General features: G+C 54.2%; 1 protein-coding gene across 3 annotated transcripts in view; it reads left to right on the top strand.

Annotated features, from left to right (window-relative positions):
* Positions 1–14,981, top strand: part of LOC144734511 (uncharacterized) — a 77,024-nt gene extending 62,043 nt beyond the window's left edge. For all 3 annotated transcript variants that reach the window (XM_078616738.1, XM_078616739.1, XM_078616740.1), the window contains 2 exons: positions 2,341–2,442; positions 3,709–14,981. In XM_078616738.1, coding sequence (XP_078472864.1) covers positions 8,569–11,007 — 2,439 coding nt within the window. In that variant the 5' untranslated portion in view covers positions 2,341–2,442; positions 3,709–8,568 and the 3' untranslated portion in view covers positions 11,008–14,981. The remainder of the gene's footprint in view (positions 1–2,340; positions 2,443–3,708) is intronic.
* Positions 14,982–15,391: the final 410 nt, after the last annotated feature.

The following is a 15,391-nucleotide window of genomic DNA, read 5'->3' as shown; positions in this document are numbered from 1 at the left end:
GCTGGTTGGCGTGGAATACTTCACCCGATGGCCTATGGCATGGCCGCTCGCCAACCAGTCGGCTGCGGCGGTGGCGGACGCCTTTGTCCAGGGTTATGTTTTGGACAAGGGCGCCCCCGAACGCTTGCTGACGGATCAAGGAAAGAATTTTTCGAGCGTTTTGTTGCGCGAGGTGTGCGACCTGTTGGGTACAAAGAAAGTGCGTACTTCCCCCTACCACCCGCAGACTGACGGGATGGTTGAGCGTCTGAACAGGACGATTACGTCTATGTTGTGCCAACAGGTCTGCGACGATCAGGTTGATTGGGACTTACAGGTGCCGGGGGTACTCGCGGCCTATCGAATGGCCCCTCATGCGGCGACGGGGTTTTCCCCATTTTTTCTTATGTATGGGCGGGAGGCCGATCCGGCCATGGACGTCCAACTGGGGATTTCCCAGCCACGTGCAAAATCTAAATTGGCAGACCACATCAAATTTAATATCGCCAAATTGGCTGAAGCGCGGGAGGCGGCGAGGTTGAATTCGCGATCGCGGCAAATTGCGAACGAGAGATTGCATGAGCGGAGGGTGCATACGCATGATTGGAAACCGGGCGATAAGGCCTGGCTGCATTGTCCACATGCACCGTTGGCTACGTCCCCCAAGTTGTTGAGACCTTGGAGGGGACCGGTGGAAATTGTGCGGGTTGCACGACCCCAGAGTATACAGATTAAATGGGGGAAACGCCGTTGGTATGTGCACCCCTCCCGACTGAAGCCCTATGCGGCACCGTGTGACCCCGTTCTGTGCCGTGACGACCGGGCGTGTGATGTGACCGTCGACTCGGGGAGGGAGGTGTCGCAGGCTGATCCTCACGTGTCTCCACCTGACCCACCCCCAGGTGCCTCGGGCTTGACGGCTGCTGACCGTCGGGAGCCTGAACCCCGGGGCACGCACGGGTCCTCGATGCCTGGCCGATGTCTTCCTGAACCGCGGCACCACCGGACGTTCAACCGCGTCTGGTGCCGTACGACGGACCGGCAAGGCGGACTCGGGCTAGGGCTCAACAATTTTCATGAAGACGTTTTTTCTCTACACCGAGCTCGCCCGGTGTTCCCCTCTGCCGGGGTATTGTCCCGTTGTAGGGACGCTCGGAAAGAAGGGGACACCGCACGAGTCGAAAGAAAAAAAAAAAAAAAAATTTTGTCCATTTATTTTCCTTTCTGCATACACATTGCTATTGTCACTCGCCGGTTTGTATATATTGTTCTATTGTCGCGGTGGCATTGGTTGATGGTTGCGGATGGTAGTGTTCGCGTCGTGTTGTGTTGTTACGTTAGTTGTTGTTCTTGTTGTTGTGTTGTGTTACGGGGCACACAGGGCGGGTTGTATATTTTTATAGCAGCCGGGTCGGCTGCGAGCTATGTGGTAGGGGGTGATGTAGTGGTGGTATTGACGTGCGCCGACTGTGACAGTGATGGATCACGGGGCGACGCGGGGTGCGGGGTTGGGCACGCGTTGTGGGCGTGGTGTGGACGCGCGCGCCGGGAGTGACAGATGACGGGGCGGCGCGGCGTGGGTGGTGAGGCACGATGAGATGTGGGAAAAGAGGATCGTAGCCAGCGCCCAGCGATTGGTCGAATAAGTGGGTGCTCGCAGCGACGTCCGCAGGTGGGGTATAAAGGGGGACGCGCGAGAGCACTCGGAGAGAGTTACCCAGTTGAAGACCCGAAGACGGAGCTGAAGACCTAGTGCCCCGAGACCCCTAGTCCCGCCATCCTTGTGGGGACCGGGGCCCTGTGTGGCTCGGAGGCGAGGCTGTGGGACCCGGGGTCCGACGCCCCCGTGGGTCGGGCTGGGGACCCACAGTCGAGACGGATACCCCGGGCAGGGAGTGTCCCGAGTAGCTCAGTGGCGTTAGTCGCCGAGTAGCTAAGTGGATGTTGGTCATCCGAGTAGCTCAGTGGCGTTAGTCGCCGAGTAGCTAAGTGGGTGTTTGTCACCCGAGATACTAAGTGGATGTTGGTCATCCGAGTAGCTCAGTGGGCGTTAGTCGCCAAGTAGCTAAGTGGGTGTTTGTCACCCGAGATACTAAGTGGGTGTTTGTCACCCGAGATACTAAGTGGGTGTTTGTCACCCGAGATACGAAGTAGGTGTTAGTCACCTGTGAACGAGTTTGATAAAATAAAGAGTGTGTTACCCGTGAAGTCGTCTCCCGCCGAGTTACTACATTACACATATAACGTATACAGTATCCATTTACGTGATGAATATTAATGGCCTGATTGAATGAACTGGATGATACAACATATTTATTTGGCAAAAACGTTCTTGTTTTGTGTTTTTTTGCAATTGGGCAGTGACCATGACACGTGGCTGTTCGTGCTGGCCACGCTGCTGAGCTCCACGCTGTTGTTGAACATGAAGGGCACGCTCCACAAGGAAGGCAAGAGGCAGCTGCAGTATCCTCGGCAGCAGAAACACTTTTTTACGTACACACATTTACACACATTTACGCGCGTTTTCACGCCTACGAGTGCACATTCATGTGCATGCAAAGTGACTGGCCAGGTCGCTCAGTTGTAGAGCTTAAGGCTCGCAATTAAAAGGTTGTGGGTACCAAATCGTGGCTGCGGGTCATCCTTCCAGCGTTGATAAAATACATACTGTTCACAATAAAGGTTTTTTGTGTTAGAGCGCGTAAGTATACATGTGTTGTTAACTCGACACCACTCGACAGCAAACCAGTAAGGTTTGTCACGTAAAAACACGTGCCAACTAGTTACTACATCAGCCCACTGCTGTGTTGGAGAGTAAATCCACAACATTTACAATTTGAGTTCGACGTTTTGCTGGTAATTACATCCGGCATCATCGGGCGATTTTACCAGAATTTATATATACGTGATCTATCCAAAAATACCTTTATTACAAATAATATTGGTCGCGAAAGCCTCGGTGTCAAAATATTTTCTATTTTGTGCAGAAGTCAACAGTAGTTGTCACCGCCTTAATGCTCAATTGTGCAGTAAATCACTTTTGACTGTCCGAATGCACATGTGTACGTGCGAATTAAAGTGCATGATTATATGAACGTCTGCACCATGTTTGCACGTATGCATTCAAAACGATTCCAGCCGCAATTTTAAATAAAATTATGCTCATAATAAAAATAAATCGAAATCTTCACTTGGTGCAGATGTTCGAGATTGTAATCTGGTAACTAACAATCAAGGTCAAATTATGAAATCACTAGCAATATAAGATATGGTACTATTTACGTTTAGGGGCAAAATAAAACAAGTAAAGGAGAAGCAAGTGAATCTAAAACTGCAAAAGCTTGGGGAAGGAGAGGACAAATGTGAAAATATTGCCGAACAAAGGAGTGAAAAGACAAACATCCCCCATATAGCCATAGCCTAAACAAACTGTTGGGGCTAGTGCTGTTTGCAAGCACCAATGAAGGCCGGCACAGCACACAAGGGGGTGGGTGGCCAGCACCACGCCCAACCACCTTTGTCTGCCCAGGTACTCATTTGAGGCTGAGTCGACCTAGAGAAGGAGGCCCAGGACTGGTAAGCAGGTATCAAATTCGAGTTGCCAGATTCGTCGCGCAGCCTGATAACCGCTACACTACCACTCCCCACACACAGACATACAACCCTTAGCATAGAAACACTACCTGAATGAGCATGTGTTGTCTTGCCCTTGACTGCAATACGTCATAGCTTCATATTTAACCTAGTGGACCATGTGAGAACGAAGGAGCACCAAAAGGATGACCGCATCGGCTCGGACTTTCACCGACACTTCCCGTCGCTGGTGATGTGCGTGCGGGACTTCACGCTGCACCTGGAGGTGGGAGGCAGGCCCTGCCTCCCACCTCTACATGGAGCACCTCCTGAAAATGTGCAAGAAGGGGCTAGCCAAGGCTTGCAGTGAGTTCAACGAGCAGCGGGAGATGCCCTGCGGTTACTTCAAGGTGCGGTCACACACCTTGACCAACGCTACTTTATGAAACGCACGATTGGGCCGTACGCGGTTTACTTATTGAGGTCTGTTTTCTGGAACACGGGGGGAGGGGCTGGGGGATGGCAAGTGGTGCGCTGTGCGCTTGTACTCTACATTCGATGCTGCAGATGAATATCTGATAAGAATGATAATCTTTAGACTGGAGGAATGCAATGAGCTATGAAGCTCTTTTTCTCACTCCCCAACACTCTTGTGCGGTCTCACTCCACGCATATTCTCTCTTCCTGTTCTTCAAGGGTTTCCTCTGGCTTCTCTGGTTTCTTCCCGCAGATGAACAATTTCATTGTAACTGGATATCGGGCAAACTTCCCAATGCTGATACATTTCCTGCAAATCACTCACTCGGAATTACAACGGAGCAGCGACGGAAACATCGCCGCACTCCTGTGAAAACCTGGCACGGCCCTCCTGAAAAAGAGTTGAGACCCAGGGAGGCTTTCCATGGGTAAACAAACCAAAATAAAATGATCATAGTAAATTACACATTGTCGGGGCAATTCGTGGTTCTGGATGCACTTTTGCCGGTTTGCAAAAACATCACAGAGTTACTTGTAGCCCCAATCGTGTGTTGGTATGTAATCTGTGGTTATTTATTTCTGGGCAGGTCAGTTGCAAACAGGTTTATCCAGGAAAGCCTCAATGAATCTCAAGGCAAATTTGTCAGGAGGATCCTGCTGAGTGTTTACAGTTCGGTGCAATATTACGACTGTGTGTGAGCCCAATCGAGTAATTTGGAGGTAATTTTTTAGCATTGGGATGTTTTGGGCAACACCAGTCAACAGTGTGCAGAGTTTTCTTTTAGCTATGGGATGAAACCGAAGAACCTGGAGGAAACGCATGCAGAACAGGGGGAGAACATAAAACTATTTTTGTTTTACCAGGTATGGCCCACTGAGCTATATAGCTCTTTCAGAAGCCACCTGGCCACAAATGATAGCTCAATGAAGTGGAAATTTATAGCAGCAAAATTCCACTGCTATAAACGCATGTTTCTAAATGTGGAGGGAAAAACCGGAGGACCCGGAAAAAAATAAAATCTACGCGACCACAGGGAGAACATGCAAACTCCAAATATACAGGTGTCAGGGTCAGGGTCGAACCCACGACTTACTGTATACCAGGCGAGGTTGTTAATATCTCGCCACCATGCCACCCCGAACATACAAACTCAACACATAAAGCTGCCCAAGTCGGGAATCGAACTAGGGCCTTTCTTACTGTGGAGCGAAAGCGTTGCCACTGCGTCACCCTAATTGAACTGTGCCACCCTGATTGACTTAATTCAATATGATCGGTATATAGCACTTTAAATTGTACACGTAATTCAGACATTTTCAATGCACAGAATTTAAATATTTTATAAAAGTAGCTGTCTAATCTTCAAACTGCATTTGTTGTAGGAATTTGGTTTGGATACTTCAAACACGCACGTATAATGATGAATGAGCATCCTGTTTCCTTAACCTGATGGTTTGCAGGGAATTAATTCACTCTCGTGTTATTATTTTGCCACTTCAAATGAGGCAAAAAACCACCGGCTGGAGCTTCATGCTTCTCACCGTTGTTTTCTTTGATGGTCACGGTCTGTCCCGTGACCTCCGCTTGCACCTAACCTGGCACAACAGTCTATCCATGGCACTACCTAGGTCTGTCCCGTGACTTCCTCCTCCTCCTGCACCTAGCCTGGCACAACAGTCAACCCATAGTTCCTGCGGAGTCTGTCCTGTGACTTCCTCCTCCTCCTCCACCTAGCCTGGCACAACAGTCAACGCATGGCACCTACTGGGTCTGGTCGCGTACCTTCCTCCTGCACATAACCTGGAATAAGCACTCAACCCATGGCACTACCTTCATGTGTTCCGTGACCTCCTGCACCTAGCCTGGTACAGCAGTCAACCCAAGGCACCTTCTGGGTATGTCCCGTTGTTGTATATGCCGTTGTTATTGAGCTGATTTGGCCCATACCCTCCAATCACTTCAGACCAGGTGCCAGCATCATGACCAACTCTGGCATTGAAGTCACCCAACAAGATGACTATCCCGAGTGGCCACTTTAGCCAGCACCTGTGACAGGAGGTCATAGAAGGCATCTGACTTATCGGCTTTGCCTGCATCCCTCCACGGATGTTCGTCTTCGGTGAGGGCATAAGTAACCACGAACACCACTCCTCGCCTCCGGTTGATGGGAAGGCAAGCCCAAAGTAGCCTGGGGCTTACAGTTTCCCACACCTCACCACAACGCTCCCACGCCTCCCTCATTCTTTTGTTCAGAAGAGCAACACCCTGTTGTTTGGCAGTCTCCTGCCCCGAGTAGAGGACTGTCCACCCCTCATGGTGGCAGGAGCCAGAACTGGTCCACTGGACCTCCTGAATGCCACAGAGATCCAGACGGTACCGGTCCAGCTCCCGACAGAGGACTGGTAGCCTCTCCTTCGCAGCGAGCGTTCGAACATTCCACGTGGCCACACGAAGTGGCTTTTCGTTGATTCTGGAGGAGCCCCGAGGGTAAAGATTCAATCTCCTGGCTCCGCCAATTGTGGTTTGCCCAGGAGACGTCATAGACGCCTGTCCCCCCGGGGCCTCCGGCACATTAGTTACATATTTAAGTCGTGGTTTAGTGGTAATTAATTGAAGGTGGAGGGGTTACCAGCCCCTCGCACCCGTCCAGAGCCCCCGTTTAGCCACTGTGGTGGTCACAGACGCCATGAGGGGAGAGGCCAATCAGCATTGGCCCTCCCCCCACAGCATTGTCCACGACAGAGTTGCCCGTCCGGCACCGCGAGGAGGTAGGGGGTTGTTTGCCGGACACACAGACAACAACAACCGCCATTCGCCACTAAGTGGCGGTGACGTCACCACGACGCTTGTGCCAGGCCATGTGCACCTTGAGGCCACGTGAAGTGTTGAACGCCCGCTGGCAGGAGGTCACGGGGCAGACCCAGGTGCCACGGGTCGACTGACAGATGACCGAGATGACTGGCTGATGCACCACCTGTGCCCCCTACTGTGCCAACTTGCTGTGCTTTAGCCACCCGGCGCTCCGCTCGTTGTGAGCGTCGTTCCTCCGCCCTCCGTTGTTGGAGGGCGACTGCCTCCAACTGCCCAGTCGCGTCCTTCATGAGCCTCCTCCACAGAGGCCGATCTTGACACCGATGGCAGGTACCAGTCATCGGCAAGTCCACTCAGCTTCATGTCCTCTTGTACCACATCACTCCATCTCTTCCCTTGCCCGTGCTGCGCCCGTTTAGCCCCCTCGATCCGGCTGAACAAAAGCTGTTTAGGCATGCGGTGGCTGGGCATGCGGGCTACATGACCCAGGCAACGCAGCCTTGCCTGCCGGAGGTCACCGATGGGACTTTGTCCACATCTTTCAAGGATTTGTGAGCTCCTCACCACACAATGCAGCCTGGTTAAACCCAGGATGGATCGTAGGCAGGCCAGCCTAAATATTTATAACCGGCGAAGATGTTCCATTAGGGGGGTCCAAGTTTCGCAAGCGTAGAGAACGAAGGGAATGACCGTGGCTGAGAAGACCTGAAGCTTCGTACGGAGTGATAGACCAGGTAGCTTCCACACAGCGTTACGCAGCCAATGAAAAGATACTGCAGCTCGACTGATTCGGAGTGAGACCTCTGCTGTTAAACCGGAGCCGGTCATTAGCACACTGTCTCGGGAAACTCTCCACTGTCTCCACAACTGCTCCATCACAAATTGGGAGTTGTGGGGGTGGAGTGTCTGATGGTACAAAATAGCCAGGCAGGTGCTTAGCTTTGGTTGGGCTGATGGTAAGGCCCCACCTGTTGGTGGCAAGCTCCAGGTTCAGCAGAAGCACCTCGAACTCCTCCTCCGAGTGAGCAGCCATTAGCAGATCATCGGCATACATAACGTGGTTGAGCAATAGGGAGCCATCCCTTGACCGCACCCAGGCATCGATCAGCCTCCCATTGTATCTGTAGCAGATGGGAATTCTTCCGGTACAGGTGTAGAGGTGTAATTGTGTATGGGAGCGGATGGCAAACAAACACAAGGGGCGTGGTTAGGGCCGTACACATAGGAGGTGGCCACACCGACGTCCGCACCTGCATCCCCCACGGGCCCCTCCCGGGGGGGCCGCGGACTATAAGAGGGGGTGAGCCGGAGGGCTCGAGGTCGAGGTATCAGCTTTAACCAGCGAAGACGGAAGACCAGCTAGAATAGGCCCCGGAGCTCCCCTGGCTCGCTGTCCTTATAAGGGCCGACCAGGGCAAGCCGGTGGCGTGGCCCCGAGAGCCCAGACTGACGAGCAGGTCTGGGAACTCAGGGGGTCGGATCCCAGCTTGACCAGGGCTGGGACAGGTAGCCTCCCCTAGCTCCCTAGTGGAGGACTTGGGCTTAGGTTAGCGGGGCTTAGATGTTGTGTCTCCCTGTTAGCCGAGTAAGGGGACGTTACCCCTTAGGTCCTGTGTATACTCGCTAACTGTATACAAGTTGTGTTAATAAATAAGTGTGCCTCCGATCCCGTCGTTAAGCCTCCTGAGTAATTACTACATCTGGTGTCAGAAGTAAAACGTCCAAAGATGGACACACGAGGGACGACACGTACCAGGGAGTCGGAGAGGGAGGACACCGCGGCCGAATCACCACCAGAGATGGCCGAGGTCGGATCGGAGCAGCCGGGGCCGAGTACACCCGCGCTGCTACGACAGGAGGGGGGGGATGCGTCGGCCGAGGGACTTCGGCTGGCTCACTCCCGCCTGGCGGAGCTGCTCTACGCCGCGGCCGCCGTGTTGGAGGAGATCACGCGGCTGGGAGCTGGAGGGGCTGCGCGGGAAGACGGCAGCAGCCGACGCACGCCGGCATTTCCCGCCACCCCGACGCGGCTCGCGGTTAAATTTCCCGCCATCACTACAGTGCGAGCAGAGGGCGGGGCCGGCCTGCGTCAGGTGACTGCTGAGGGCCAAGCACGAGCCGTGACATCATCAACGCCGGCCAGCGCGTCAACAACGGAGCGACCGGCGATGCCATGCTCACAGCCCGCCCACACTGTAACGTCGGCTGGGAACGAGGGAGCGAGATCCGCAGCCACGGACGTCGCCTTACAACAGCGACTGCCGCCTCTCAAGGAGTTCGTGGGAGCGGCTGGAGATTGGGGTGGCTTCAAAAGGCGGTTCATCGCTCATCAAGAGATGGCGAACTGGACGGACGCCGAGGCACTATGCGCGCTGCCGGCGATGCTGGACGACGACGCCCTGGCTACCCTCACCTCGGCGCCTAAGGAAAAGCGCGCCACGCTGCACCTGGCGCTGCAGCTGCTGTCAGCCGTCTATGGGCCGCCTTCGGACTGCAGGCAGCTGTTCCACGATCGGCATCGGGGCGCCAACGAATCGCCCCTGGCCTTCCGAACGGCTCTCCTGGCCCTGGCAAAGGCAGCTTTCCCGCGGATGGACGAGGAGGGAGTGGACGCCATGGTGGCTGAAAAGCTGCTGCTACTCGCCGATGAGCTGGACATCGCCGTCTTGGCTCAAGACGATGGAGAGATGTCGTCCCTGCTGGTCGCGCGCCACATCCACGGGGGCTTGCGGTCCCTGCGTCGCAAGGCTGCCAAGGGGGTGGCCGGCCATGCCATGGCGGCCACCGCCCTCCCATCAGAGGAGGTCTGCGGGGTGGAGCGGCGGGGGGAATGGAGATCGGCGGCACCGCAGGCTCGGAATGGACCGAGCCGCCAGGAGCAGCCCAGGCCATCTGGGGCGCTCACACGTTGCTACAACTGTGGCCTGCAAGGCCACGTTGCGTCAGGATGCCGGGCTCCCCGTCAGCGCGGAGCGACACCTCGTCAGGACGCCACGCCGTCTCCACCCAAGCTCCAGCAGAGAAATACGGCGAGTCGTGGCACCTCACACGTTTGGCCCATGCACACATCCGACACACACTCACGCGCTCAACTGAACAGGGTTCGAAAATCGCCGCCCATCGCGCGCGATTGTTCTGAAATGCGGCGAGCGCTCCAACCGGGTCAGTGGTCGGAGCTCGCCCATCGTGTCGTTGCTGCGTCGTCGGGATCATCGGTTGTGGTCGGTCATATTGATGGGGTAGAGGTGCGGATTTTAATTGACACAGGGGCATCGGCGACCATTATATCTGATTTGATTTATAACATCCTTCCCGTTCAAAGTCGTCCCTTGCTCCCTGTTGACGTGCCATGCTATGCTGCTAACGGGGGCTCGCTGGGCATTATTGGGCAAATCCGCGCCAAAATTTGCATTGGAGACATTAAATTATCCGGGCCTGTTTTGGTTTCCTCCTCACTCGCGGTTCCGTGCCTGTTGGGGACGGATTTCTTGGCCAAAATGCCCATCCGTATCTTGATTGACCAGGGGTGCATCGAGCTCCCATCGGGCCGACGTGTTACATTTTTGTCTTCCCCCACCACGGAGCGTCGGGCGTTTGCCACCGTGCAGGCGCTCGTGACAAAAACTGTGCGCGTACCCCCGGGGGCTCAGATGCTCGTCCCTCTTAGGTTGCGTCGGCCGTTTGCTAAAGGGGTTGCGGATCGGGGGGTCTTGTTGGGACCATCTCGGGCCGGGGTCAATGGACCCGATTTGCTAGCGGCTCAGACCATGGTGAAAGGGGATGGGGACCCCTTCATTGCAGTCCTTAATGTAGGATCGCGAACGGCCGTGGTTCCTCAAGGGACCGTGCTTGCACACGCAACGCCGGCGCCCTATGAGGAACCACTCGTGGGTCAGGTAACCACCGATCCTCCGTCGCGACCGCATTCGGACTGTGATGACGGATGGCTGGATGCACTTTGCGCGGGATCTGTGGATCTGTCCGACACGCAGCGTGCGCAGCTGCGAGTTCTCCTGAAAGAATTTGCCGACGTTTTTAGTAAACACAAATTTGATATTGGTTGTACTAAATTGCTGCGACACCATATTGACACGGGTGACAGCGTGCCAATCCGCCAGAATCCCTTTCGGCTCAGTCCCGCCGAAAAGGATCATGTCGGCTGTTGATGACATGCTAGCCGCCGATATCATTTCCCCTTCCAACAGCCCGTGGGGCGCACCGATCGTTTTGGTGAAAAAACACGACGGCTCACTGCGGTTTTGTGTCGACTTTCGGCGATTGAACAAAATTTCTGTGGCAGATGCGTACCCGCTTCCTCGAATGGATGAGTCGCTCGATGCCTTGGCGGGGGCGCGATTCTTTTCCACCCTCGATTTACTATCTGGATTCTGGCAGCTTCCTCTGGATGACGAATCAAAACCTAAAACTGCTTTTCGGACACCGCAAGGTCTCTTCCAATTTAACCGCTTGCCGATGGGCTTACATTCTGCGCCGGCAACTTTTCAGCGGTTAATGGAACTGGTCTTGGCAGGCTTGCAATGGGATTCGTGTTTAATTTACTTGGACGATGTCATCGTCTTTAGCAAATCATTCGATGAACACCTCCAGAGGCTGCGTGCTGTTTTTCTCAAAATGCGGGCTGCCAATTTAAAATTTAAACCGCAGAAGTGCCATTTGCTCCGCGAATCGGTGCGGTATTTGGGTCACATTGTTGGGCGCTCGGGGATATCCACTGATCCCGCCAAAACAGAATGCGTCAGCTCCTGGCCGACTCCCACCTCGGTGGGAGAGGTCAGGAGTTTCATTGGGTTCGCGTCGTACTATCGACGGTTTGTGGCTGACTTCGCTACGATCGCGAAACCATTGCATGCCTTGACGTCCAAGGGAGTCAGGTTTCATTGGGGGCTGGAGGAGGAGGCTGCTTTTCACGCCCTCCGGAATGCCCTGGTGGGGGCTCCGCCGTTGAATTACCCCGACTTCTCACAACCCTTCTTGCTCGATACAGATGCAAGTAACACGGGCATCGGGGGCGTGCTGTCCCAACTCATTGGGGGCGTAGAGCATGTGGTGGCTTACGGTAGTCGGGTACTGTCTCCAGCGGAACAACGGTACTGCGTTACCCGTCGGGAATTATTGGCAATTGTTTATTTCATTCAGCAGTACCGCCCATATCTGTACGGTCGGCGTTTCACCGTCCGTACAGATCATGCGGCCCTACAGTACGCTCTGCGGGTTCAACAACCATCGGGCCAGTTGTCTCGATGGTTGGAGATTCTCCAGGACTACGACTTTGTCACCACATATCGTAAGGGCGTCCGCCACACGAACGCTGACGCCCTGTCACGGTTGCCACCCACTTCGGAGTGCGCTTGCCTCCTGGGTTCGGGGCGTTGTAGGCCCCCGAACGTCACCACCGATTCGGTCCTCGTGGCCGCCGCCGATGCGCCTTTGGCTTCGGGTCCTATCGAGCAAGAAGGGAGGGATTCGTTGCTGGGGTTGTCGGTCGCGGAATGGGGACGCCTCCAAATGGAGGACACCTCCCTCCTCGCTCTGCGCCGTCGCGCAGGGGGGGTTGGGCAGGGGGTGGCGAACATTGACTCGTGGGGGTTGTTCCAGGGTCTTTTAATGCACTGGGACGGAAAAACCCGCCGCCAGCAGCTCGTGGTGCCTGCAGCATTGAGGGGTAAGGTGGTATGGGCTGTTCATGAGCGGCTTCTGCACTTGGGGGTTCACAAGACCTTTGCCACGCTCCAGCTCGATTTCTTCTGGCCGGGCATGGCAAAGGACGTGGGGGATCTCCTGGGGTCGTGCACGCAATGCGCGCAGCGAAAGCCACCAGCTAGGGGGTCCAACCCTCCGCTGCAGTCCATAAAGGTTTCCCGGGTTAACGAGCTCGTTGCGCTAGACATACTCGGCCCATTTCCCGCTACACCCAGGGGGAATAGGTATTTATTGACAGGGGTCGAATACTTCACGAGATGGCCTATGGCCTGGCCCCTGGCCAACCAGTCGGCAGCAGCCATCGCGGAGGCCTTTGTCCAGGGCTATGTCCTCGACAAAGGTGCTCCGGAACGGCTGCTTACTGACCAGGGTAAGAATTTTTCGGGAAAACTCCTCCGCGAGGTGTGCGACCTCTTGGGTACGGAAAAAATTCGGACCTCCCCGTATCACCCTCAAACTGACGGGATGGTGGAACGGCTACATCGGACCATCACGTCTATGCTGTCCCAACAGGTGTCCGAATCCCAGACAGATTGGGACCTTCGCATAGCCGGTGTGTTGCAGGCCTACAGGATGGCTCCCCATGCGGCCACCGGATTTTCCCCTTTCTTTTTAATGTATGGCCGCGAGGCTAACCCCCCTGTGACGACCCAGCTGAAGCTCTCGGCGCCTCAGGCGAAGTCTACCTTGTCCGAACACGTTAAATTTAACATCAGCAAATTGTCTGAGGCGCGGGAAGCGGCCGTGCAAAATTCTGAACTCCGCCAGAAGGCGAACGAGAGGCTTCGGCTGGGGCGGGTACATGTGTTCAAATGGAAACCAGGGGACAGGGCATGGTTGCACTGTCCCCAGGTGCCACTGGCAACCTCGTCAAAGTTGGTACGGCCGTGGCGGGGGCCAGTGGAGGTCGTACAGGTCTTACGGCCGCAATGTGTTCGCGTCAAATGGGGGAGGCGTCGGTGGTACGTGCACCCCTCAAGGTTGAAACCGTTCATTGCGCCGGCCCGTGGTTCACACACACACACGCATGGCCAAACGTGTGAGGGGTCCGCCGACTCCCCGACGTCGCTGCTCTCGCCTAACATGACGTCAACTGTTCCATCTCCAGGTGCAACAGGAGTGACGGGTCCACGCCCGCCAACCCCTCCCGGAGGGGTCGGGGGTCACTCGGCAGCGACGCCAGACTCTCTTGCACCCGGACCGTCACCAACCACCACTGAGCGTGCCGGGTCGAGCCCTTGTGACGGGCCCGCCGCGAGAACGCGCGCCAAAACGCGCAGACTATTGTGAGGTCGGCCGTTGGGGGGCCCTTGCGGACAGTGGGGGAGGGACATCCGGAGCGCGTGTATATATGTTGGGTTTGCGGAATGGGGTATTTATTCGGGAGGGTGCGCCGGGTTATTTTTTTCTCTTTCTTCTTCTACCTGTTCCTGTTGTTGTTGTTGTTGTTATGACTGTTATCGTTCTTGTTAAATTTACGCGAGGCACACACGGTTTTGGGGAGGCATGCACCTTTATTCTGGTTTTGTTGCAGCCGGGGACGGCTGCGAGCTGTACAGGGGGGGGTGATGTAGAGGTGTAATTGTGTATGGGAGCGGATGGCAAACAAACACAAGGGGCGTGGTTAGGGCCGTACACATAGGAGGTGGCCACACCGACGTCCGCACCTGCATCCCCCACGGGCCCCTCCCGGGGGGGCCGCGGACTATAAGTGGGGGTGAGCCGGAGGGCTCGAGGTCGAGGTATCAGCTTTAACCAGCGAAGACGGAAGACCAGCTAGAATAGGCCCCGGAGCTCCCCTGGCTCGCTGTCCTTATAAGGGCCGACCAGGGCAAGCCGGTGGCGTGGCCCCGAGAGCCCAGACTGACGAGCAGGTCTGGGAACTCAGGGGGTCGGATCCCAGCTTGACCAGGGCTGGGACAGGTAGCCTCCCCTAGCTCCCTAGTGGAGGACTTGGGCTTAGGTTAGCGGGGCTTAGATGTTGTGTCTCCCTGTTAGCCGAGTAAGGGGACGTTACCCCTTAGGTCCTGTGTATACTCGCTAACTGTATACAAGTTGTGTTAATAAATAAGTGTGCCTCCGATCCCGTCGTTAAGCCTCCTGAGTAATTACTACACAGGCATTGAAGGCTCGACGAACTATGTGGTCCAATGTGGTGTTGTTTATGTTGGATTATTAAATTTTGATAAAAATAATAAATATTAATGAAATTTTGAAAAATGCGTAAATCGCATGAATTATGATAATGTATGTAATTATATGCATAAATTATGATAATCACGGAGATAATCGTATTAATTTATGCGGATGCTTGCGATTGTGTTAATGTGTGCAGTTATGATAATTAAGCTTAGTTTCGTTTATCCAGAGTTGTATCAATCAGGATAACACGATTATCATTGATTAAACATTTACTGATTATCTTAGTGTGTGTTATGTTATATTACGTCTCCAATTTCATATCTCATCACAGGATACAGTTCTTAATAATAAGACAGTTTTGCATGGATTTGGAAAGAAACACTCGAGACTTGGTGTTAAGCAATTTTAATTCTAAACAAACACATGACACTCTAATATGCAAAGGCGAAAGCATACGTCAATAAATTCATGAGCAAGATTATGCAATTGACGAAAATGAATGACTAAAACACTTCTTATTCATGTAACTCGACGGCAGCAACTGCTTTGCACGATCAGTTGATTTGAACGCACCACCTTGAAATGGCAACCCTTTTTGAAACGCAAAGATAACTTTTTGAAAATCGTATTCGTGTGCGTGTTGTGTGTGCGTTGTCCCCTTGTAAAATTAATTAAATTTCTTAGAGC

The sequence above is a fragment of the Lampetra planeri genome, chromosome 51 (genome assembly GCF_965212315.1).
Source record: "Lampetra planeri chromosome 51, kcLamPlan1.2.h2, whole genome shotgun sequence".
Classification (NCBI taxonomy): Eukaryota; Metazoa; Chordata; class Hyperoartia; order Petromyzontiformes; family Petromyzontidae; genus Lampetra; species Lampetra planeri.
This window is presented reverse-complemented; position numbering and strand designations above follow the sequence as displayed.